The sequence below is a fragment of the Benincasa hispida genome, chromosome 6 (genome assembly GCF_027475165.1).
Source record: "Benincasa hispida cultivar pf3 chromosome 6, pf3_genome.v1.1, whole genome shotgun sequence".
In the NCBI taxonomy this organism is placed as follows: Eukaryota; Viridiplantae; Streptophyta; class Magnoliopsida; order Cucurbitales; family Cucurbitaceae; genus Benincasa; species Benincasa hispida.
Window position 1 is genome coordinate 46,834,575 of NC_143483.1, and position 26,753 is coordinate 46,861,327.

At 35.3% G+C, this 26,753-nt stretch overlaps 1 protein-coding gene across 7 annotated transcripts; it reads left to right on the plus strand.

The window, feature by feature from the left end:
- The first annotated feature begins 36 nt into the window (after nucleotides 1–36).
- Nucleotides 37–18,676, plus strand: RECQI1 (RECQ helicase l1). Of its 7 annotated transcripts, XR_016529938.1 has the most exons (12): nucleotides 37–253; nucleotides 797–1,191; nucleotides 1,450–1,710; nucleotides 2,328–2,496; nucleotides 2,758–2,846; nucleotides 2,932–2,975; nucleotides 9,498–9,612; nucleotides 9,692–10,045; nucleotides 15,666–15,890; nucleotides 16,019–16,289; nucleotides 18,026–18,131; nucleotides 18,310–18,676. XR_016529938.1 is itself a non-coding variant. In XM_039034815.2 (10 exons), the coding sequence occupies exons 1-10, from the start codon at nucleotides 139–141 to the stop codon at nucleotides 16,127–16,129; spliced, it is 1,878 nt and encodes a 625-aa protein (XP_038890743.2). In that variant the 5' UTR covers nucleotides 37–138; the 3' UTR covers nucleotides 16,130–16,585. The 7 variants fall into 7 exon arrangements, 3 of the variants coding, with proteins under 3 accessions (XP_038890743.2, XP_090170384.1, XP_090170383.1); XR_016529937.1 differs by having other exon boundaries at nucleotides 18,026–18,676; XR_016529939.1 differs by lacking the exons at nucleotides 16,019–16,289; nucleotides 18,026–18,131; nucleotides 18,310–18,676 and adding an exon at nucleotides 15,445–15,589 and having other exon boundaries at nucleotides 15,666–15,805.
- The last annotated feature ends 8,077 nt before the right edge of the window (nucleotides 18,677–26,753 follow it).

Genomic DNA, 26,753 nt, shown 5'->3' on the forward strand with positions numbered 1-26,753 from the left:
TAACATCTCGAAATTTAGGTACGATTCTTCTAGGTTCAAAATTCAGAAAAAGGATTTTTTTCCCAAAAGGGAAAACAAAAACACGCTTTAAACACAATTTTGCGCGGGAGGAACGAAGCTTCCACAGAACTCAGAAAAATGGGCGGTCACGACTTGGAATTGGAGAGAGTTCGGTTGCTAAGCTTGGCCGCTGAACTCGGTTTCGACGAAGAATCGGCGAAAGCCTGCTTGGACCGCATAATCAATCTTTATGGTACTTTCTTTCATCTTCACACATTTCCGAACCCTAAATTCGCACTTCAGTTTCATCTGTATAACTATTTCGTTACTGGAATGAGGACAATGGAACATCGTTTAATCCATATTTCATGATTTTTAGACGTGCACCGTAGAAATCTGGATTTGGAAATGTCATAAACATAGTTTAATAGTTATGGATTGACTAGAGGAACTATAATTGTTCGTATTCGTTCAGTTTTTTTTTTCTTTCCCGAATTTGTCCGGAATTGGTGGATAGTTTGAGTGAGAATATGGTTACATCGACATGGCATTCAGTGTAAATCATTAACCATTGTTCTGTTGATGGATCATATAAACCGTTCTAAAACAATTGAATTGGTTTTAAAATTTGCTTACATGGTATACGTTGAAAGGTAATCTGACGGATTAACGGGCGGGATAATGTTATTAGATTTATTGACCAGTAAAGAGTACAAATAGCTCTTCTAATCGAGATATCAAAGTAAAATAGTTGGCATTGTCAATTATTTGTTTATGTATCCGCTTCTTTGTTCAGGTGATGATGGGAAGGAATTTGTCTCTGTTGAGCATTGTGGAGATGATTTTTTGGCGGCTCTTGTGGAGTCCGCTCAAGACAATGAGGAATGGGATGATTTACAGGCAATGGAGTCAGAAGCTTGTGGCGGTTTAGATATTATCCTGGATGAAAATGTCCAGGAAAAAGATGGAGTTCAGGATGCTCACAACAGAGAATGCCCAATCAATATCATAGAGGATTCATCTGAAGCTGAGGAAAAACCAAATTTGGTTAATATTGATTCTTCCAGTGAAAGTGATGATGATGTAGACTTCAACGCTTCAAATAAGAGAAATCTCGATTCTACCATCTCTTATTGTTCCGATCAGGCTATTTCTATACTCACTTCAAGTAAATATTCTTCAAGATCAAGGGTAAGCCTCTTTGATGGCTATATTGATGACTAATTTTCGTTATATTTTCATGAAATTTTTTAGCATTTTAAATATGAAAGCAACTTTAATGGCCACAACTATTTACTCCATGCATTGAAGTAAGTAAATGCATGACCTAAACACGATATTTTTATTTATTTTATTTTAAATTGAGGAATCATTTTAACTTGTTTGGTCTTTGGTGATAGTGAAACTTTTAGCTTATTTGAAATACTTATTTAATAAGTTATGTTGAAGGATTGCAAAAGCAGCACCACTCGGGGTTCAGTTTCTTCAAGTCCAGGCAAAAGACAGCCCTCTAGAACATCAGGGGCAGGACACAAGACTCTTACTTATGAAGAGTTACAAACTTTGGATGATTTTGAATTGGCAAATGTTGTTATTTTTGGAAACAAAGCATTCCGACCACTGCAACACGAGGCTTGTAAAGCAGCTGCATCAAAGCAAGATTGTTTTATACTTATGCCAACTGGAGGAGGCAAAAGCTTATGTTACCAGGTCATCATTTTTCTCTTACTTTCCTACACAATTTGAAGACAAGCATAGAGATTGATGGTTAATCAAATGTGTGAATTACATTTCAGCTGAGGCATTTATTGCCAGTCATATTGAATACTCTTCATCATCATATCTTTATTTAAGTTTATAGTTCATTCACGCTCTCTTTTTATTTATATGAAAGTGTGCTAGAGTTTAAGTAGTCAGGATTTATTTGTTCCCGATGACTTTTATCTATCTTATTTCTTGAAAATCCTTTCATCAAGGAAGCTTGATCTCAAAAGATAGAGTAACAGCATAGTCTCTGAGATGTACAGCATATCTATGATCAATGTTACCAAGTTTGGCTGCCATGATCCTAAAAGCCTCTGACTGCTACTTTGTTCTCAATTATCCAATACATCAATGCCTGTGGTGTGGAATGTTGTAGACTAGTGTCATCCACCTTGTGTGCATTATCCAGAGTCATTTTTTGCTTTGTAAATATATTCTTATATATATTTTGTTTGTTATGAGTTTTGAATACTGAAGAGGAATTTTGAACATTTTTTTGGTTGATCATATGCATGGCTTTTTAAACTCGTTTCATATTTTTACATCTACTTCACTATGTACAGCTGCCTGCAATAGTTCAACCAGGTGTTACCGTTGTCATATCTCCCCTCCTCTCCTTAATTCAAGATCAGATAATCACGTTAAACCTCAAGTTTGGAATTCCATCAACGTTTTTAAATTCTCAACAAACTTCTTCTCAAGCAGCTGTTGTCCTACAAGAATTGAGGCAAGGTTTACTTCTTTCTCTAGGCGTGATATTTGTTGATGTCTTAAGTTTAGTGATCTTATGTCCATATTTCTATAATGTATATGATGTATAGTATTCAGAAAGCCATTTCTTATCTCTGGGAGAATGATATGAATACTACTCTACTGGGATACCCATTTTAATGTTTTCAGCTTTAAGCAATTATACGTGGAAAGTTTCAGAACTTTTTGATACTCCTTGAGCATATTTTGATGTTGCGTTTTCTTCTCTCATTTGTAGGAAAGATAAACCTTCATGCAAGCTCTTGTATGTGACTCCTGAGAGAATAGCGACTCAGTCATTTTTGGAGACTCTTAGATTCATGCATATGAAGGTGACTTGTTAGAACTTGCTAAATTAATGCAGAATTTAAAAAATTTTCTATTACAAATAATGTTAAGTTTAAAATGTAATGACAGAAACAACTTGCGGGTTTTGTTGTTGATGAAGCACACTGTGTAAGGTATGACATGTTCTTTGTTTAATTTGTTAACTTTTTGATGAATTAGATAGCTTATAAGTCTTGGGATATAGATGAAACCCTAATTTAAGCAATGGTCAGTCCATCCCTTTTTTTTTTTTTTTTTTTAAAATTTAAAAAATTATTATTGGTCTTTTTAATATGGGACACAAGACAAACTGTCAAAATATATTAAATCAAAAGAGGAGAATACAGCCTAAAGGCCTTAGGGATGGGGGGTCCCTGAGCCTAAACCAAAGGTTTGAGGAAGAAAGACTGTCAATCTCAATTAATGAGATAACATTATGTATTACAAAAAGAATTGGGTAAAGCACAGTGCATGTAGAGGCTGTTAACTATACATTTACAAAAAAGAAAAAAAAAAGAAAGTTATTTTAAGAGGACTTATCTTTAGAACAATCGAGTATTCCTTTCTTTCCAGATCGACCAAAGAGGGCTCTACTCGTGTTGCACTTCAAAATTCTAGCTTTCTCCTTAAACCACCAACCGGACGAAATTCAAAAAAGCAAGCATTACCATCTTTAGGAGGGTACCGGACCATATTGAAGAGATTCAAGATAGAAATCCAACCCACATAGGCGAAATGGCAATGGAGGAAAAGGTGGTTACTGTTTTCAGAACTTCTATTGCAAAGGAGAGAAAAGTTGAGAGAGATGGCTAAGTTTGGTGTCTTCTTCGCATTCTCTCTATAGTGTTGAGACTACTGTGAGCTAGGGACAATAAGAAGAATGCGACTTTCTTGGGGCTGTCTCCTTCCCAGAGCTGTACTCCATCCAATTTTGAAGAAGCACTAGTATCAAAAAGAAAAAAAAAGAAAAGAAAAAAAGAAAGCAGTTCGAATAACTGAACCAACGAACATATGAACATCAATCAAATTGGTTATTGGTTATTCCATTTTTAAGACTCGAAAAATAGTATTTTACCCTAGGGATATTTTAGTAATTTTATATACCCCAGGGCTTCCCATTGTCTATTTATTTGGTCCGTTCACTTGTACTTTGTGTATCAATCAATAATAAAAAATCAGTCTCTATTGTGGTTTTTTCTCCCTGGTTTAGGGTTTTCCACGTAAACTTTGAGTTCTTTTCCTTCTCTCTTTTTCATCATGGTATCAGAGCATGGTGATGAAACCCTAGCCGTCATCGATGAGAATAGACCAGAGTCTCCATCAACAACCTCCATTGGAATTGGTGGAGCCGTAAATGCCGATATCACCGCGGCCATACGAGAAGTCGTTGAACATTATCTCCAAGCCACACTGCCCCAAATTCTTCAATCAGTGCCGGATCTCAACCCTAGCCGACCCAGCACCAGTCGAACCAACCCAGCAGGCCGCGGCGTTCCAGAGGCAACCAACGGCGGTCCTGGTGCAGCAGTCGGCGGCGAACCCAGCGCAACAGCAGACCTAATTCGTAGCGCCTCAGTTGGTCGAGTCATCCTATGTGCAAATGGCGCAGCCCCTGAATTCGGCCGATCATTGCGCGTTGGTCTCCTTCCCGAATGCGCAGACAGCCGATTCTGCACAACAAACAGCTCAACAATCCACGCGCGGTGATGAGTTCTTCTCCTCCGATGGTGCAACCGACCGATTCGACCTTCAATCTAGCAGTCGGCTTCAGTTCCCTAAATCGTGGGCCGAAGGTCCACGGGCGATCGAGGTATTTCAGCTGCTACAATGGCTCATGGCTCGAATGATCTCCAACGACGTTTTGCCCATCTCCAATAGCAGATTGCAGATTTCAGAACGATTCTTGGGACGAATTCTCAACCAGTCCAACCGGAATTCTCTGCCAACATACCAATATATTTTGAGAACCCGGTAAATTCTTTCTCTATTTTACCCACTACAAATATTCTGTCTGGATCCATAGGAAATTCTCCAGGATTTATTACTGGAGAAAAGCTGAATGGCCAGAACTATTTTTCTTGATCTCAATCCATCAGAATGGCCTTGGAAGGACGTCATAAATTTGGGTACTTGACTGGAGAGATACCTAAGCCTGTACCAGGAGACCCTTAGGAACGTATCTGGAAATGGGAAGACTCGCTGTTGAGATATGTTCTGATTAATAGTATGGAATCCCAAATTGGTAGACTGTTACTCTATGCTGCAACAGCCAAAGATATTTGGGATGCTGTGCAACAACTTTATTCAAAAAGGCAGAATGCGTTCCGACTCTATATGTTACGGAAACAGGCCCACGAATGCAAGCATGGAACTATGGGCGTAACGTCCTATTTCAATAAAATGTCTCTTTTGTGGCAAGAGATTGATCTATGTAGGGGAATAGTCTGGAAGTGTGCACATGATGGAGCTCATTATGCAAAAATTGAGGAAGTTGATCGTGTCTATGACTTGGGCTAAATTATCGATGCCATTCGGAGTCAGATTTTGGGGCAACGTCCTATACCTTCTCTCATGGAAGTTTGCTCAGAAATACGTCTGGAGGAAGACATGTCAAGTGCAATGAATAATCTAGTAATTATCTCTACTGATGCTGCTGCCTTTGCCACTAAGTCCTCCAGCTTTGACGGCGATAAGAAGTCCACTCCTGTCTATGAGCACTGTAAAAAGCCGTGGAATACAAAAGACTAGTGTTGGAAGCTACATGGACGACCTTTGAATAGTAAATGTCGCCAATCACATGACAAATCAAACCTGGTCGTGTCCTTGTGAGTGACTCGGCGAATGAGAATCCTCAGCACCAATCCCCAGCAGACAGTAAGACCAACCTGAGTATAGTTGGGGTCAGTGCCATCGCATAGTCAGGTACGATTCAGTCTTTTGGCCTTATTAGTATTAATGGTTAAAAACCCTGGATTATTGACTCAGGGGCTACATATCATCTTACTGGCTCAAATTTCTTTCATACTGTCCGAGTGCTGGTAATGAATGGATTAGAATTGCAGATAGGTCATTTGCCCCTGTTGCAGGGAAAGAACATTTGTCTTCATTTGAGGGTTTGGTACTGCGGGATGTATTGCATGTTCCTAAGATATCATATAATTTATTATCTATCAGAAAAATTACAAGAGATCTGAGTTGTCAGGCAATTTTTTCACCCGACTCTGTTTTATTTCAGGATCTGAGCTTGGGGACGACGATTGACACTGTCCGGCACAATAGGGGGCTCTACTTCCTGACTGATGATGCTTCCTCTAGGAATGATTATAGGACTAGTCTCGTTTCTTTAAATATTTCTACTTCTGAGAATGACTTTTTGTTATGGCATTGTTGCTTAGGACATCCAAACTTTCAATACATGAAATATTTGTTTCCACATCTATTTCGCAATATTAATATATCTTCTTTAAACTGTGATGTTTGTATTCGTTCCAAATAGAGTCGTGTCTCTTTTCACTCTCAGCCCTACAAACCATCCAGACCCTTCACCTTAGTTCATAGTGATGTCTGGGGTCCCTCATCAACCACTACCTCCACAGGGAAACATTGGTTTGTCACCTTTATAGACGATCACACTCGGCTTACTTGGGTCTTTCTTCTCACTGATAAGTCCGAGGTGTCGTCTGTATTCCAGCAATTCTATGCTATTGTGGAAACCCAATTTAATGCAAAGATTGGTATTCTGAGAAGTGACAATGGGCGGGAATTCTTTAACACCTCTTTCCGGGACTTCGTCACCTCTAAAGGGATTATCCATCAAAGTTCGTGTGCATACACTCCCTAGCAAAATGGGATAGCCGAGAGGAAAAATTGTCATTTGATGGAAGTCGTCCGTTCCTTAATGCTATCCACATCACTCCCATCTTACCTATGGAGGGATGCTATTCTTATTGCCGCTCACTTAATCAACCGAATGCCCTTTCGAGTCCTCAACTTTCAAAATCCGTTAGATTGTTTTAAAGAGTCATATCCAACTACTCGTTTAATCTCAGATGTTCCGCTTCGGGTATTTGGCTGTATTGCCTTTGTTCATTCTCATGATCCAGAACGTACGAAATTCACCCCCTTGCTAAAAAATGTGTCTTTGTTGGGTATCCCTTCCATCAGCGTGGGTATAAATGTTATCACCCGTCATCTCGCAAATATTTTGTTTCCATAGATATCACCTTTCTTGAGGACCAACCATTCTTTCCCGTTAGCCATCTTCAAGAGGAGAACTCTAGTGAAGAGACTAACTGGTCCACGTATGCAGTTCCCTTAGAGTCATCTCCAATTCCTGAACATGTCGGCCCTGTCCTCCCTACCAACCAAGTCCCATGGATAACATACTATAGGAAGAATCTTAGGAAGGAAACAGTGCACCTGTCGAATCTTTGGCTCCGACCCCTGAGTCAGACCCAGCATCAGGTACATGTATTCCTGAAATTAATGATATTGATACTTGTGCTGAGACTAATGGTTGCAGAGAGGAAAAAAGAGAAAAAGATGCTGACAGCACCACTATGGCAGATGGAGAGACAACTGTGAATAGTGATCAAGAGACAGTTCCGGAAAATGAGAATGATACTAGAGATGATGATTTGAAGGGGACCTCTGAAGGTGTAACCCTTGAGGAGACTATCGATCACAGTGGGAAACTTGACAGTATGGAAGAGCATGATGCATCCCTCGATCTCCCGATAGCCTTGAGGAAAGGCACTCAATCATGTACGAAGTACCCTATGCATAGTCACATGACGTACAGTAACCTGTCACCCGAGTTTAGGGCCTTTACCACCAGTCTAGATACGGGGATGATACCGAGTAGCATACAGGCTGCAATGGAAACTCCTAAATGTAAGGCTGCTATCATGGAGGAGACGAGGGCACTTGAGAAAAACGGAATGTGGGATCAGGTGACCCTACCCAAAGGGCACAAGACGGTTGGGTGCAAATGGGTCTTTACTATAAAGTATACTTCTGATTGAACGATTGACCGATACAAGGCCAGGTTGGTTGCCAAAGGCTTTACTCAAACCTTTGGTGTAGATTACTCTGAGACATTCTCTCCCGTAGCTAAGCTTAATACTATCCGGATATTACTGTCAGTTGCAGTGAACAAAGATAGGCCCCTGCATCAACTGGATGTAAAGAATACATTTCTCAATGGAGAACTTGAATAGGAAGTCTACATGAGTCCTCTCCTGGATTTGAAGATCAATTCAAACACCGGGTATGCCGACCGAGGAAGTCTCTATATGGGTTGAAACAGTCTTCGAGGGCCTGGTTTGACAAATTTACCACCTTTGTCAAAGGACAAGGATATACCCAAGGGCACTCAGATCACACACTGTTTACAAAGAAGTCAACTTCAGGGAAGGTTGCAGTTCTTATTGTGTATGTCAACGATATTGTGCTTTCTGGTGATGATGATGATGAAATTATGAGACTTAAAGTAAAGATGGTCAAAGAATTCGAGATTAAAGACCTTGGGAAGTTAAGATATTTCCTCGGAATGGAAGTAGCTTGATCAAAGGATGGGATTTCAGTGTCCCAACGGAAATACACTATTGACCTACTAAAGGAAACGGGAATGACTGGGTGCAAACCTGTTGACACCCCAGTTGAATATAATTCAAAGCTTAGTAATATAGGTAGCAGTGTTCCTGTCAACAAAGAAAGATATCAGCGGTTAGTTAGGAAATTGATCTACTTATCTCACACAAGACCCGATATCTTACGCAGTTAGTATTGTCAGTCAGTTTATGCAAGCTCCTTATGAGGAACACATGACAACAGTTGAACGTATCCTACGATATTTGAAGGGAACACCTGGTAAGGGTTTAATGTTCAAGAAGTCTGATAAACATTGCGTTGAAGCTTACACTGATTCTGACAAGGCAGGGTTTGTTGTTGATAGAAAGTCAACATCTGGGTATTGCACATAATCCAGTTCAGCATGACAGAACAAAACATGTTGAGATTGACATACATTTCATCAAGGAAAGACTAGACAATGGAAGTATATGCATTCCTTATGTTCCCTCAAATCAGCAAGTTGCAGATGTGCTCACAAAGGGGTTGCTCAGACAAAATTTTGATTATTGTGTCAGCAAGTTGGACCTTATTGATATTTACGCCCCAACTTGAGGGGGAGTGTTGGAAAATAGCATTTTTCCCCAGGGATATTTTAGTAATTTTATGTACCCTAGGGCTTCCCATTGTTTATTTATTTGGCCTGTTCTCTTGTACTTTGTGTATCAATCAATAATAAAAAATCAGTCTCTATTGTGGTTTTTTTCTCCCTGGTCTAGGGATTTCCACGTAAACTTTGAGTTCTTTTCCTTATCTCTTTTTCATCAAAGACTATCAGTAATCTGTTTACATGAGGAAGCATGACAATCTGTATAATAGGTTTTTGCTAATCGTACCTGTTTTGTGAAGTATTATAACAATTGGTGGAGGTTGTGTGAAAGTCGAGGAGACAACTGGCAGATAAATGGGAGAAAACTTCTTAAATGGGTTTTAGTAAAAAGCCAAATGTGGTGGGATAGGTAAATCGGATAAGTTTACCTTGAAAATCATGCCATTAACTGCTTTCTGTTTTTCCAATGATGCAGCCAGTGGGGACATGACTTTCGCCCAGATTATCGAAATCTGGGATGTCTTAAGCAAAATTTCCCTGATGTCCCAGTGATGGCACTGACTGCAACAGCAACACAGTCAGTTCGTGAGGTAACAAGGGTCCCATAGGCCTGGCATTTTTCTGTTTTGCATGAAATGGGTTTTTCTCATTTCAATCTATATGCTGCAGGATGTATTAAAAGCTTTAAGAATCCCGCATGCACTCATCCTTGAAAGAAGTTTTGACAGGCCTAACCTGAAGTACGAAGTAGTGTATAAGACAAAAGAGCCTCTGATGCAGCTTGGACAGCTCATAATGGATCGTTTCAAGAATCAATGTGGAATTGTATATTGTCTTTCAAAAAGTGAATGTGTGGAGGTATCAGAATTTCTAAATAAAAAATTTAAAATCAAGACAGCGTATTATCATGCTGGTTTAGCTGCTCGCCAAAGAGTTTTGGTACAGAAGAAATGGCATGTGGGGGATATCCAGATTGTTTGCGCTACAATTGCCTTTGGCATGGGGATAGACAAGCCAGATGTTGTAAGTGTTAATATATATTTAAATTAATATGTACAGTCATCCTTTATCATAATTTTGTATATCCTAGATTATAATTTCTCATTCACCTATATATATATCTTTTTCTAATTAAATAACAAGAAATTCATTCTCCAAAAGTACAGAGTACATGGTATCAGAGGATTATTCGCTTAGGGTTTAGAATATTCGTTTGACGGCTTTGTTGTCACAAAGTTAGGGTATGAGTTTAGGTCATCAACTTCGAGTGGCCATTTGTTGACATCGCTCACCTCAGTAGAAGCGTCGTTGCCATCCGCCTTAGTCTTCCTTCGCCAGAAACAGCCGTGTGTGAGGTACACACGCCAGTAGGTCAGTTCTGCTCTGTCGCCATGTGGGAGCACGTGAAGTCGTATTCTCCACTTTCATCAGTTGGGTTCGTCTCGAGTTGTCTTTTCTGGTCCATCTGTGCCTCTGGTTCTATCAACATCTACTCGAGTGTGAGGCTGTCTGAAAAATTCTCTTTTGTTCCTAGAGTTTGTGACTATTTTGTTCTAATTTTGGGGCTGTTTTGCTTTTTGGTTTACCTTACTTCCGATTCTGATGGAATCGTGTGTTAGTTCTTAATGGATAAGATGAAGCATATGATTGTATGCAATTTAATTCCCTTAGCATCAAAGATAACAGAACATAAGTTAAATGGAGCTAATTACTATGATTGGCGTTGCACGATTCAGTTTTATTTACTTAGGACTGATATGGATGATCATGTGACTGAGAATCCACCACAAGATGATAAGAAAAAGGGTGACTTCGTGATGACGCTCGACTTTATCTTCAGATTAAGAATTCCATTGAGAGTGAGGTTGTTGGTTCGATAAATCATTATAATTCTGTTAAAGAACTCTTGAAATTCCATTAACACGTCTATTGAATGTTTGAAGTTTGTATGCAATTCTTTCGAGACGAACAGAAAGCAGAATCTGTTACAAGCTACTTTATGAGGCTTAAGATGACAGTTGTCGAACTTGCCTTATTATTACCTTTTAGCCCAGATGTCAAAGTTAAACAAGCTCAGCAAGAAAGATGGTTGTTATGATATTTCTAAATGGACTTTTACTTGAATTTGGGATGCTAAAACACATTCTTTCTAATTCCGAAATTCCATCATTAGAGGAGACCTTTAGTCGTGTTCTTTGTATTGAGGATTCTCAATCTGGTTTGTTTCTCAACCTAGTAGTGCTCTTATAAGCAAGAATAATAACTCTCGGGTTACTCCAGGGATGACCAATAATTTCCAGAAGCCTAGTTATGATAATGAAAAATAAGACTCTCAGGAGATCGTTTGTCACTATTGTCGTAAGCCAGAACATATGAAACGTGCTTGTCGAAAACTGTTGTACAAGGCTTAACGATCTCAAAATGTTCAGATAACATCCACCAGTGATATGGTCGACATCTTTGCTGCTGACTTTGTTAAATTTCAAGTATTTCAAGAATCCTTGCAGGCATCCTCTTCATTGAATCCTATTTCCACCATTGTTGAGACAGGTAATTTGAAATGCCTTCTTACATCATCTACCCAATGGGTCCTAGACTTAGGTGCCACCACTTATATGATAGGTAATTCTAACTTATTTTCTATACCTTTGTCCCCTACCTCATCCCTATCTGTCACTTTGGTAGATGGATCCACCTCCTATGTTCTTGGATCCGACATTATTCCTCTCACCCCATCTCTTTCTTTGTCCTCTGTATTATATTTGCCTCAATTGTCTTTTAATTTAATTTCTATTAGCCAGTTTACACACAACCTTAATTGTTATGTCTCGTTTTTCCCTGGTTATTGCTTGTTTCAGGTTCATATGACGAAGAAGATTATTGGTAGAGGACATGAGTCGAGGGGCCTTTACATTTTGACCACTAGATACCAAAAGTTGTAGTCTACTCTGGAGTTACATCCTCGTTTGCAGTTCATTGTCGTCTAGGCCATCCCTTTTTGTCCATGTTGAAGAAACTTTATCCTGAATTTCGTTCTTTGTCGTCTTTAAATTGTGATTCATGCCAGTTTGCTAAATTTCATCGTCTTAGTTCTAGTCTTAGAGTCCATAAACGAGCCAATGCTCCATTTGAGTTAGTTCATTCTGATATTTGGGATCCTTGTCTAGTCGTGTCCCAAACAGGTTTTCGTTACTTTGTTACTTTTGTTGACGATTATTTTCGTGTGAATCGGTTATATTTAGTGAAAATCGTTATGCGTTATTGTCTCATTTTTGTGCTTTTTCATGCTGAAATTCGAAATCAATTTAATATCTCTATCAAAACCTTGCGCACTGATAATGCTGGTGAATATTTCTCTCATGTATTTAGATCTTACTCGTATGATCATGGCATCATTCATCAATCCTCTGGGGTAAACACTCCATCTCGAAATGGAGTTGCTAAAAGAAAGAACAACCGCCTCTTTGAAATAGCCCGCATCTTATCCTTTCAAATGCATGTTCCACAGCAATTTTGGGCTGATGCGGTGTCAACCGCTTGCTTCCTGATTAATAGAATGCCTTCCTTTGTCCTCAATGGAGAGATTTCTCATCGTACTCTTTTTCCTACGAATTTTTTGTTTCCTATTGCCCCTAAGATCTTTGGTTGTGTTTGTTTTGCTCGGGATATTTGTCCACATTGTACCAAATTAGATCCAAAATCTTTTAAATGCATTTTCTTAGGTTATTCGCGTGTTCAAAAAGGTTATCGTTGTTATTGGCCTACTCTTTACAGGTATCTTGTCTCTCATAATGTTACGTTTTTGGAAGATATACCTTTTAGTCCCTCACTGTCAAGTAGGGTTGGTAACGGGGCCGGGCCGGGCCGGGGGGTGGAGGGGGAGGGGGGTATTTCCCTCCATCCCTGCCTTCGTCCCCGCCAATTGAAGGCACGGGTTTCGAGGCGGGGATACCCTCCTCATCCTCGACCGGCCAACCCTATCGTCAAGTAATTGTAAAAAAGAGGATGATCTTTCTATCTATGAGATTACATCTTACACATTATCTCTTACTCAACCTTCTTCTGTTGCTTTTCCTTCTCGTCCACTTGCCACTCGAGTTTACTCCAGGCATCGTCCACAGCCACCTTCAGACACATGTCCTACAACGATGGCTTCTTCGACATCTGATTCGGATTGAGTGATGATCTACCCATTGTCCTTCGAAATGGTAAACGTACTTGTACTTACCTTATTTCTTCGTTTGTTCCGTATAACTGATTGTCTTTGCCTACCTATTCCTTTATTACATCTCTTGATTCCATCTCTATTTCTCACTCTGTTCACGAAGCTTTATCTCATTTTGGGTGGCGTAGTGCAATGATTGAGAGACGACTGCTTTAGATGATAATGATACTTGGGATTTAGTTTTGCATCCGGCAGGAAAGAAGGATATTGGATGTAAATGGGTGTTTGCTATAAAAGCCAATCCTTATGGAACAGTGGCTCGGTTGAAAGCTCGTCTTGTTGCCAAAGGTTATGCCCTATCTATGGGACTGATTATTCTAATACATTTTCTCCTGTTGCTAAATTAACTTCCATTCGACTATTTTTGTCCATGACTGCTACTCACAATTGGCCTTTGCATCAACTTGACATCAAGAATGCTTTTTTGCATGGTGATCTTCAGGAGGAAGTTTAAATGGAGCAACTACCTGGGTTTGTTGCTCATGGGGAGAGTGATAAGGTGTGTCACCTTCGAAAAGCTTTGTATGAACTGAAATAAAGTTCTCGTGCATGGTTTGGTAAGTTTTGTCAAGCACTTGAATGTTTTGGTATGAAGAAAAGTGCTTTTGATCATTCTGTACTCTATCAACGATCTGACAATGGTATTACTTTGCTTGTTGTGTATGTTGATGTTATTGTTATCACTGGAAATGATATATCAGGTATATCTTCTCTCAAGACTTTCCTTTAGGGTCAATTTCATACTAAAGATTTGGGACAATTGAAGTATTTCTTGCGTATTGAAGTAATGAGAGGCAAGAAAGATATTTATTTGTCACAATGGAAATATGTACTTGATTTGTTGTTTGAGATTAGAAAATTAGGAGTCAAACCATGCAATACTTCGATGATACCAAATTTGCAACTTGCTAGAGAAGGAGAATTATTTAAAGACCCTGAGAGATATAAAAGATCGGTTGAAAAGTTGAACTTTTTAATAGCGATACGACCAAATATTGCTTATTTTTTTAGTAGTGTGAGTTAGTTTATGTCCTCGCATACACTGGATCATTGGGCTATAGTAGAACAAATTCTATGTTATTTAAAAGCTACACCTGGACGTGGAATCTTATATAAAGATCATGTTTATACAAGAGTTGAATGTTTTTCAGATGCTGATAGGGTTGGATCTCGAGAGGATAGGAGATTGACCTCTGGATATTGTGTCTTTGTAGGAGGAAACCAAGTGTCATGGAAAAGTAAGAAACAAAATGTAGTTTCTCGTTCGAGTATTGAGTCATAATATAGAGTTATGGCACAATCTGTGTGTGAAATAGTGTGGATGCACCAATTTTTATCTGAGATGGGTGCTAAATTATGGTATGATAATTAGGCTGCACTTCACACTGTATCTAATCCAGTGTTTCATGAACGAACTAAACATATTGAAGTGGATTGTCACTTTGTTCGCGAGAAAATACAAGAAGGGTTAATATCTACAAGATATGTGAAAATTGGAGAACAGTTGGGAGATATCTTTACCAAAGCTGTACATGGAGGAAGAATAAGCTATCTATACAATAAGCTAGACATGATTGACATATTTGCTCCAACTTGAGGGGGGTTATAATATATATTTAAATTAATATGTACAGTTGTCGTTTACCATAATTTTGTATATCCCAGACTAAGGTTTCTCATTCACCTATATATATGTATCTTTTGTCTAATTAAATAATAAGAAATTCATTCTCCAAAGGTACAAATTACAGTAAGTTCATTTATTAAAGTGATGTGCGTGCAATTGTTTGAGACTTCTGGTCACTGCCGAACTATAATTTTTGTTTCATGAGAAATGATATTTACTTTATAAATCCACTCGTAGTTATCTAGAGTTCTATGTCTGTGTGCCTGCTCTGTTTCAATCTCAAATGATAAGTTTAACGTGTTATCCATTTTTGTCATAATTTTGAAGTTTATTACTTATTTCAAGAGGAAATTTTTGTCTACTGTCATTTCGTTGATTTCTTTGGATTTTCTTCTTAGATGAAAAGTTAGAATATATTTCCATGAGCTGTATTTTGGTTTTGGTTTATAATATGAACACCAGTGCAAGAAAACTGAAGACTGCATTATTCACCTTCATAATCTCAATTTTAGAGTTTGGTTTTGCCATTTCATGAGTGAATGAATTACTATGTAATCCCCATGAAAATAGGTACCGTGTCAATGCGCCTCTCTCTCTAGCTCTCCCAAAGTAGTGGATTATGTACCACAGCTTCCTTTCTCTCCTGAAAGTTAAGGAATTTGATCGCAATCATGTTTTAGTGTTAATCTCTTCTGAAAAAGTCGACTTGAGAGCGGTATAAATGGTAGCCTTGGAAACTTGGTTTGATTTCTTTTACATCATTAATTCCCATTTCACTTCTTTTTGTCCAGCGGTTTGTTATTCACAATACAATGTCAAAATCAATAGAAAGCTATTATCAAGAATCAGGAAGAGCTGGAAGGGATGGTTATCCTGCTTCATGTATTGTATTGTACCAAAAAAAGGATTTCAGCCGAGTCGTATGCATGTTACGCAATGGTCAAGGATTTAAAAGTGAAAGTTTTAAGATGTCAATGTCTCAAGGAAAGAAAATGCAACAGTTCTGTGAACTTAAGGTTAGTAACTCCATTACACATCCTTTATTCATCCCCGTGAAAATTCCTGCTTCATTAGTTTTGTTATATCAACACTTTAATTTGTTGAAGTAAACTCATCTTCCTGAATTTGTGGTGAAATTTCACAGGATGAATGTCGAAGACAAATGTTACTTCAGCATTTTGGGGAGTCGTTTGATCGAAAAACATGCAAATATGGCTCTAATCCATGTGACAACTGTCTTAAGAAGTCTTCCTGAGCATATGACATTAGCAGTTAAAGGCGACTTCAAACTGAATACAATCTCACCTTAATTCTTGTGACAACATTTCAGACCTATGTTACTGTGTCAAGGTGCCATTAGTGCAGGCTAGAAAAGGCTTCCTTCTTGACTACAAACTTGCCTTTCCTCAATCCAGGTATTTATGCTAAATCCATTATTTTGATCACATTTGCTCTTTTACTGTAGCATGATGTTTTGTATTTGAGACATCAATTTTCCCCCCCACTAAATCCTCCACTATTTAGAGTGGTCAAGGCTTATACTTGTTTATTGAGGTCCCTTGCGTTAGCACATCTCCATATGGTAGCTCCAAGTCTTTCTTCACAAATGTCGTCTAGTTGTGTGTGAAACTTAATAGACATGGTCCTTTTTAGTAAAGCGAGCAGAGAGCTGATTCCCAATAATAATAATGGGTACATTATACATTTTATCGAAGGTTTTCTCATATTTTGTGTTTAGTTTTTTTAAAACGAAAACAAGATTTTTCAATGAAATGATGAAAGTACACTTGAAACATAATGAGAAGCAAAGCTAAAACTTAAGCTAGTAAGATAAATGCAGTTCAATTTAAGGAAATTTCTTGAATAAAATAATCTGCAAACAATTTGGAGAGAGAATGTTATGAAAAAACTTTTAACTTGAAAGTTGAGCAACTTCGTAATGATTAGACAAGGATAGAGGACTTATCTTGGGAAATACTTTGGTTCTCTAAAATCAAATTTCAGAGAGTTTTAAGAATATCAGACTTTGGTTCTAAAAAATAGGTCATTTGGGGAATATTAGACTTCAGTTCTAAAACATAGGTCTTTTCTTTTGGGATAATAATGTCGGATCCAATTAGAGAAATGATCTCTTGAAAATTGTCAACCGAATATATATGTATATATTTGTGATAAAATAAAATAAGAAACAATTTGGCCTATTGATGATTCATTTTTGTTTGAATATCCTTATTTTTTGAAAATTTTATTCCCTACAAATTTAAGAAGGCCGGTTAATTGAAAAATGGTCCATTGTTGGAAATTATATGAAAAGCGGTCTTCTGCTTATGTCAGTACCATGTAAATTTACCGATTCACCCTTGAAATCCACCCATGCGCTTGTATGTTGAGAAGGCCACTCGATGCTCGACTCGATCCCTTGATGTTCGGTGCACGATACTTACTGACTTTTGTACTGTTAAGTACATACTCGTTGCTCGATGGAATAGACGTGGTGCTCGTTCCCCGATGCTTATCAATTACATACTTGTTCCTCGATGTTTGTCTGCGCCACGTTCCTTCTACTTTGTAATTAATGCTCTTGTACTAACATACACAAATAGGGAAAGTTGGGCACAATTTCCACAATTCTTTCAAATTATTTTAATTAGAAGTGAAGTAATTTTTCTATTAACAAAAAACAAATATGACACACCATTTGAAAATTACTCTCAAAACATTTAAATTCACTTATGTTCCCTCCAAAAAACCTATTATAGCACACCTGCAATATTTGAAAAAAAATCAACAGATAGGATAAGAAGGCATTTGGATCATTGTTGACTATCAATTGCACATCTTAAGTATGTAAATGTACACCTACAAGCTTCTTTTTTTTATTTTTTTGACCTTGTATGAGACACCTGAATGTAACTAAGTGAACGGGTGTATATGAGGGTGTGAATGTGCATTTTGATCACTAGCGAGCGAGTAACTATTAGTGGTACGTCTTAGAGAGGAAAGAAAAAGGGCAAGGACTTGGTAAACATCAAGTAGCATGTAGAGAGGATCGAGTAGCGGATATCGAGGAGTGAGGATTAAGTGACGAGGAGTGAGATTTTTTTACAGAAATTGCATTTTTTTTCTAACCTGTATGATTTTTTTTTTTAAGGATTGACAAGAAGTATCTATTCATAAAATATGAGGGTAAATGGGACGATATGAAGCATGCTATAATGGATGTGTTTGAAGAGTATCCTACTTTCGAGAACATTGATGTATCCTTTGAGAAATCTAGTATGTAAACTTGCAAAATTTTAGTTGTTAGGGTTCCACGTTATAATGATTGAAATATAAGTTGGATATTGATTCTACTCTAGTATGCTTAATGGACAACAATGATATCCAATTTCTCTTTTTGGAGTATGATTGTACTAGACCTCAAATATTCGCAAGTGTTGAGAAAATTCATCAAGAAACGACCTTCGATGACACGGAGAGAGAACACCAACCCAAATGTGGAGTGGAAGGTAATGATGCGGATATTTTTCTATCAGCAATTTCGTTGGAAAACGACAATAATCCATGGAAAAGGTGTGTTGTCTAACACTCGAATGTGACTATAGAAGAGGTCGAAAATAGCATTGATGTTGAGGTATATGTAGAGATGAGAATATAGTGAATGTGTCGCATCCCATTTTGGATTCGAAAAGAAATAATGCTTACGTCGTAAATGAGTTGCGTCCCGTTGCTTTTTGTTTATTATGATAATGATAACTAAGTGTTCCTTCTTATTTTAAATCAAAATATGAATTGTTGTCTATATGCCTCATTAAGTTTTGCTAGCTAACACTCAATAGTCAAATTAGGTCAAATCATAACTAGCAAGTCAAATCAATAAACGCCTCATCAATATATAAGTAACAACGATAAAGATATTAAAAAAAAATTGGAAGTTGCAAGTGTTCTTTTAAGAGAGTGTACATGAAAGGTTGGGAACTAAAATTATAATTTAGTCTGAAAGAAAATGAAATAAAAAAACAATTCTAAAATAATTGAATTTTACCCATTGAACCATGGGAAGTGGATGTATAATAATCATCTTAAAATTGAAGTGGGACCAAATAGCATGTTCATTTTGATGAGAAGCAAAGCCCAATCATGGCTTTCCTGACTCTATTTGTTTGTCAAGAATCTATTATTTTTCAAGTCAAATTTGTATTGAGATTATTATTCTTAGAAAGAAAATCTAGGATCTTAGATTCCATAATTAAATACAGTTAAAAATAATTTAACAATGTTTTGCATATTATAATTCTTCCAACCTCTTCTTTGTTTAGTTTCATATTTGGAAGGAGGATGGAATATTTTACCATCACTAATCCACGTACTAATTGATTGGATTCTTTTGAATGTTCAAGAAGAATACGTTACTCAATAGTTCAAAAATTATTGGTTTAAATAATTTTGTAATTTCAATTTGGATTCATTTTTATTTTTGTATTTTATCAGCTTTTATTTTATTTTAGTCAATGTACTTACAAAATGTCTATTTTGATTCATGTATTTTTAAAAATGTACATTTTGATATCTATCTACAAAGTTTTAACACAAATCAGATACCTTTTAAACACAAATTTATGACTATATTTTAAGAAATTATGTGAATCAAGTGTTGTGTTAAAAATGACATAAATTGATCAAAATTGTCACTTTTTAATAATATATATGGATCAACATAGACTTCTTGAAAATACAATATTCCTAATGAACCAAAGTCGAACGGATATTTTATCCATCATTTACATTTATTTAGTAACACTCTTTACTTAGTAATAATATTTTACTCATTATTTCAATAATATTTTACTCATTATTTCATACAAGTTTTTTATTTTTTGGGCATTAGTGTTTGACTTGGAACAAATGTTTATAGTTGCAAGAGCTCATGGTTACACATATTTCAAGAAGGTAATTGAGTTGCTAATTTTATGGCTTCTAGGAGTCCAAGCTTCTCTCTCATACTTGATGCTGGTCTCTTCTAAATTTCTTCAAGCCTTTTACTACATTTGTAGTATATTTAGTTTCTTTTAGGTCTTGATCATTTGTTTGGTATTTTATAACCTATTTTTATACCTCCTATCAATGATATTTTGGATGAGATAGTCCCAATCGCAAAGGTTGTCTATCTAATTTCATAATAGACTCGTGTGAATCTTTTATTTTTTTGTTGAGTTTCGTGGCATATTTTTTTTAGGTTTGTTTTGGTAATTTGTTTGATATTATGTGATAAAATGCATATGTTAATTGATATGTATTACCAATAATTTAAGGGAGCAATCAACATTTTTTCTTTGAATCTATTGAAATTTCCAATTTTTATAATATCTTATATTTAGCTTCATAACTTTGAATATGGAACATATTTGTAAAAGATAATAAGTTTATTTAGGGACATTTCGTCTACGAGTTGAAAGTTCAAATTTTTGTTACTTAGAGTTGAAGTCCGAATTTGGAAGTTTGTATTTTTATTATTTTTTTTTTTAAAGAACCAAACTCAGACCCACAACCCTAATTTAAATGCTCTATAATTTTGATTCTTCCTCTTCCATTTTGAACAGTGAGAAACAATGAGATTAAGAAAAGGACAACTGAAAGGGGAAAATCTGTCACCAAATTAGATGGAATTATAGAGCATCTAATTTCACCAATTTAAATTATTTATGGCTTTTTGAATAATTTGGTTCATGGTTTCTCAACCATTCTCTTAAATAATTGTAGCAAGAAGGAAAAAAGGAAAAAAAAAAAAAAAAAAAAAAAAAACTATTCTCAAATAATTGAAGCAAACAATAAATATGTTAACTTCTTTTTTTGTAACCTAATTGAACTTGCAAGTTATTACTATAGAGATTTGTTTCTACTTTAAAAATAGTTCTATTCAATTATTCATTAGCCAAATGAGTTTTGAAGTACACATTTTTTTCCAACAAATAATGTTACTATTATTTAAGTTTTGAAACCTCAATGGCCATAAAATCTGTAGCTTGACTCTACTATTACAAGTTTGATTATTGTTGAATTCAAAGAAAAAAGAACAATCATAATTGAGCCTTTTCAACTTTAGTGGAGATTTTATTGTCAAAAGAAAAAAGAAAAAAAAACTTTAGTGATGATTTTGCGCTATATATATATTTGCTCTAAATTAATTTATTTGAATTTTAATATTTTAAAGTTTACACGAGATTTAAGAAAAAGACCATGAATAATTTTATTGACGAATATTTTTTTTTTAAAGTTTTGAAATTTAAATATATGAAATAATACATGTTAATAGATGTTAGGGATGTGCATCGTTCGATCAATATCCGTTACGGAGGAAAATCGGTATCAAAAATCAACCAAAAAAGTGCATGGAATTCGATTGACGGTCGGTCGTCAGTTTTGTCTTTATTTTATTATATTTTTATTGTAAGTAAAGCCAAAGTGAACTAAAATGAAAGATGAATTGATGAAGTGTTATTGTTAGGTTAACATAATTTGCAACTTTTTTATCAATAATTTTTTTACGAAAAACTTTAAATCAATCATGTAGTGGACTTAGAATTTAGGCAACATATAAAAAAATAAATAAATAAATAAAAAAAAAAAAAATAAAGTAATAGGTTTGGGCCCAGGTTAATGGTAGTGGGCTTACTTTTATACTTATTTTTTAGAAAAAATAAAAAAATAAAAATATTTATATATCGGTCGGTAGGTCATTTTTCCAAAAGTTTTTATATGAAAACTGGAAACCAACCGAATCCTAACCCCAACCGACCGACCTTAATTCGACCGATTTCAATTTGTCGAATCAGTTTTTAGTGTATTTATGCCTATCCCTAATAGATACTACTAAATAAACTATTGGCTCTAGAAAATATATTAAATATACTAGTGGTGAATTAATCAATGATTAAAGTTGATATAGAAAAATATAAAAACATCACAAACGTTTGGATAGAAAAGGAAAGAAAATCGAATATTCAGATATGCTATAAGATATATATAAAGACTTATTTCAATAAATTTGGAATATATTGGTATATTTTGGTGATTTTATAAACATTTCAAAACTGTTTGAAATAGAAATCTTTGAAATTTGAATGAATATTGGCACCTAGAATTGTGTGACGGAAATCTGGATCAATACACGTTAGGTCAATGCCATTCCATATGAAATTTTGAATAATTTCTACTTTGACAGAAATTTTGAGATGTTTATGAAATGTGAAAGGAAATATTACAACATTTGAAATAATAATGATATTTTTGAAACAATGGATGACATTCATAAGTATTTCATATAATTTAGGTCCGTTTGATAACCATTTTATTTTCGATTTTTTATTTTTGAAAATTGAGCCTATTTTTTTTCGCATTTCTTCTCATGATTTGCATTTTTATTAATACAATGGTTGAATTATTAGCCAAATTCCAAAAACAAAATATGTTTTTAAAAGCTACTTTTTAAGCCTCTTTTGATAACTATTTTGTTTTTTGTTTTTGTTTTTTAAAATTAAACCTCTAGACACTATTAGTATAAATACTTTAAATCTATATTGAATAGATATAACCCTTGGATAATTCATACTAAATTGTTAAGAATAACATACCAAATTCCATTGCAAATTTGACGGGAATTATAAGGCGGTTATTATTTTCCTCAACCAAAATTCTGAATGCCCTAAGTGGAGATGTGATTCAAGAAAGACTGAGTATTTATCGTTTTGGTATATTGGGAACTATAACCCTAAGGTCTCTTTATATACTAGTTTAATTAGGGTTCCCATTAAACCTTAATTAACAAGAAATGAGCTTCTACCCATTAAGTCCTTACTCAACTAAGAATTCAGTCAAGGCCTTAATTAATTAGATTCACTTAATATGACACGTCTAATAAAATAACCCAATGTGATAAATTATTAAGCCACATACATAATTCATACTTTAATTAAACGTATTATTATTTAAATACGTCTAACAATCTCCCATTTGAGCTATGTATGTGTACCTAATATAATTAAATCACATAAACCTTAAGCGTGCATAAATAGGTTATTTCAATAATGGAATTCCCTTTTAGTTCAATCTGGTCCATCTCCTGTATTAGCACGGAATCAAGGTGACTTTTGTCACTACCTTGTAACTAAACCTTCCTTGATCACCAATTCCAATACATTCAATGACATAGATCAAGTATGGATGGATAACATGGAAACCACATGCAAATTGATCTAGATCATGCATGTTTCCAACTGGTCCAAATTCCTTAGTGAGATTATTCTTAAAAACTATATAATAAACTGCATTTGCTAAATCGCATGCATGATAAACAAATTGTGATAATAAAACATAAACCATCAACTTTATTCTATATAGAAAATAAAAATAAAAATAAAAAGGTCAAAGAACATCCTCAATAACAAATTCTCACTAAATCATGGAATCAGAAAAGTGACTAACATCTATGTGAGCAACATGCTTATGAAAAACTTTAGGTGGTAAACCTTTAGTCAATGGTCTACCACCATAGAGTTTGTTCCTATGTGTTCTATCAAAAGTTGACCATACCGAACTCTTTCTTTAACAACCAGAAATTTCATATCTACATGCTTTGACTTCGTATTGTTTTTGTTGTTGTTAGAATACATCACTGTCGAGTTATTGTCACAAAATAATTTTAGTGGTCTTTCTATGCCAACCACTATTTGCAGTCCAGTAACAAAATTTCACAACCATAGTCCATGATTGGACGCCTCATAACATGCTATAAACTCTGCAGTCATGGTAGAAGAAGCCATAAGTGTTTGTTTAACACTTTTCCTAGATACAGTTCCCCTAGCCAACATGAAGATATGCCTGAAATGGATCATAAAGTGTCTTGACATCCAACATAATTAGAATCAGAATACCCAATGATCTCCGAAACTTCTAATCTCTGATAATTGAGCATATAATCTTTTGTTCTCTGTAAATACTTCATAACCCGTTTGGCTGCTTTCTAATGATCCATCCCCGAGTTGCTCAAATATCTGCCTAACACTCTAACTATGAACATAATATTTCAACCCATACATACTTGAGCGTATATTAGATTTCCAATAGCCGATGCATAGGGAACCTTTTGTATCTTAAGTCTCGAGTAGAGTCTTGGGGTATCTCCTGGTGTACAATCTTTTATGCCAAATATACTCAAATTCTTTTCAATATAGTTCTTTTGTGACAATCTTAAAATTCCTTAAGAATGATCTCGCAACATTTCAATTCCTAATACAAAAAAAAAAAAAAAAAAAAAGAGATGTTTCATCTTTTTTTTTTTTTTTTTTTTTTTTTTTGTTGAGAAACCTCTTAGTGTCATGCAATAAACCTACATCATTACTTGCTATGAGTATGTCATCGACATATAACACTAGAATGATAGATTTACTCCCACTGAACTTGTGATATACACAATCTTCCACTATATTCACCTCAAAATCACATGAGGTAATTACTTCATGGAATTTTTTATACCATTGACGAGAAGCTTGCTTGAGACTATAGATGGATTTCTTCAATTGCAGACCATAGACTTTGAATTACCAGACATAATGTTTTCTGGTTTCACCATATAAATCGTCTCACCAATATTCCCATTGAGATATACGGTTTTTAAATCCATATGGTGTAGGTCTAGATCAAAGTGAGCTATCAGTACCATGATTACCCTGAAAAAGTCTATCAATGAAATTAGTGAGAAAATCTCTTTGTAATCAATGTCTTCCTTTTGAGTTAAACCCTTTGCAACAAGACGAGCCCTATATCTTTTGATATTGTCGTGCGAATCTTTTTTGGTTTTAAATATCATTTACAACCTATGAGTTTCACTCTTTATGGCAATTTGACAAGTTCTCAAACGTCGTTGTCTTTCATAAATTTTATTTCCTCTTCCATAGCATTTATCCACTTTTGAGAGTCAGAACTTTGTGGAGCTTGTTGGAAGTTGATTAGATTATCTTCCTATCGGGGTTGATGCCCTAAATCTCGTAAGGTCCTATAGTTTGTAAATGTATTGTACAAACTCATTGTTTATTTAATAAAATATATGATATTTTATTCCAAATTTTGTTGCAATATCACAAACCAATAAACTAAGTTCCAAGGTTACCTTGTAGCTTAAACATGTATGTAGAGATATACGAATGAATCATGATTTAAGTGATAACCTAAATGGTCTGTAGTAGATGGGTAAGGTTGGATACTTTATCCTGGTGACATTACGAGTATGACCTGCTTTGTAAATGTTACAATTGTTGTAAAGTGCTACAAATGATCTGATCTTAATAATTCATGTGGAGACATGTGAACGGAGATATACTATACAAAGAAGTTTGTATAAGATCAGACCATGAAATGTTTAGTCATAGTTGGACTATGGTTTATTGTTCATTAGAGGGATCAATGGTACTTAAGGAGTTACATGTAACTACAGGGGCAAAACGGTAATTTTGGTCTAGTTGTACTTACGAGCAATTTGTGAAGGGTCATTGTATTGTTGATTGGTTATATCCAGTGAACACAAAAATATATCTGTAGTGCAAAAAGTGCAGTTATCGGTCTTTAGTGGAGTGTCCGACAGTTAACGGATGATGAATAATGTAATTAAAGAGTTTAATTAATTATTCACGTACCGTTTGAGCTTCAGGCTATAAGTTCATGAGGTCCCTTCAGTAGCCCAACAGGATTTACTGAAGATCAGTTTTTGGATTAATTTGAATTGTTCAAATTAATTGAGGGAATTAATTATATGCGATATAATTAAGTTTATTTAATTATATATGATATAATTACTATAATGTATTTGATACATTATAAAGTATGTTTGAAAGGAATTAAATATTTGAAAATTATTTAAATATTAATTATGTGAATTAGATTCATATAATTGAAATTCAATGTAAATATGATTTATATTAAATGCAATAAGTGAGAGAAAATAAACTATAGGTTATATTGTACATGATACAATATTGAAACTATAGTTTATATGTTATATTTGATATAACATATAGTTTAACATATATCATATGATAAAATAGTTATCATATGAATATATATTAAATAAATAAATAAATTATTATTTAATTTATTTATTAAAATTAATTAATTTTATTTTTAAAATTAATTATAGGGAGAGAGTTGTACTTCCTTCCCTTTTTTCTCTCCACCATTTACGTGACAGAGGAAGGTGGTATTCCCATAGGGCTTCTTCTTCCTCCTCCCTGCAAGATAAAAAAAATGTGTGGATTTTACTGATGAAGTGTTCTCTGTTATTCTTTTTTTGAAAAAAAACATTTTCCTTCCTCTCTTCATCCTCTCCATTCCCTCGATCCAAATTAGCCAGAGCCCACCACTCTTAGATCTATCATGCAAGAGAATACTAAGGACGCATTTGTGGTTGTGTCAATTGGAGACAGTCTTCAAAAGTAAGGGTTTCTAAAAGCCTTTTTCTTCTTTTATGTTTAGTTAAAAGTGAAGGAAATCGATCACGAGGATTTCCATGAGCAACGGAATAGATCATTCCAAATTACAATCATGTATGAACATTACAAATTATAGTCGTCAACAAAACAAATGGTTATGCAATCAATACAGAAATTACAGCATGAAAAACTACAAATGATCAAGAAGAGAAATTTATACACACATTTGTCGACTCGTTTCCACGCTCCTTGATCACGAACGCTCGAACACAGCAACCTCGAATGCTCGAACAACATGATCGCTCTGCAGCACGAACACCGCGCACTCATCCTTAGCGATTGTTTCGGTCACGAACACCCCAGCAACACGAACAACCTCCACAGAACCTCGACGACGTC

Excerpts from the sequence above, each read along its gene's own strand:
- RECQI1 (XM_039034815.2), top strand. The coding sequence starts at position 139 with ATGGGCGGTCACGACTTGGAATTGGAGAGAGTTCGGTTGCTAAGCTTG. Across the intron at positions 1,711-2,327 it reads GCAAAAGCTTATGTTACCAG|CTGCCTGCAATAGTTCAACC; the intron begins GTCATCATTTTT and ends CACTATGTACAG. Across the intron at positions 9,613-9,691 it reads CAACACAGTCAGTTCGTGAG|GATGTATTAAAAGCTTTAAG; the intron begins GTAACAAGGGTC and ends TATATGCTGCAG.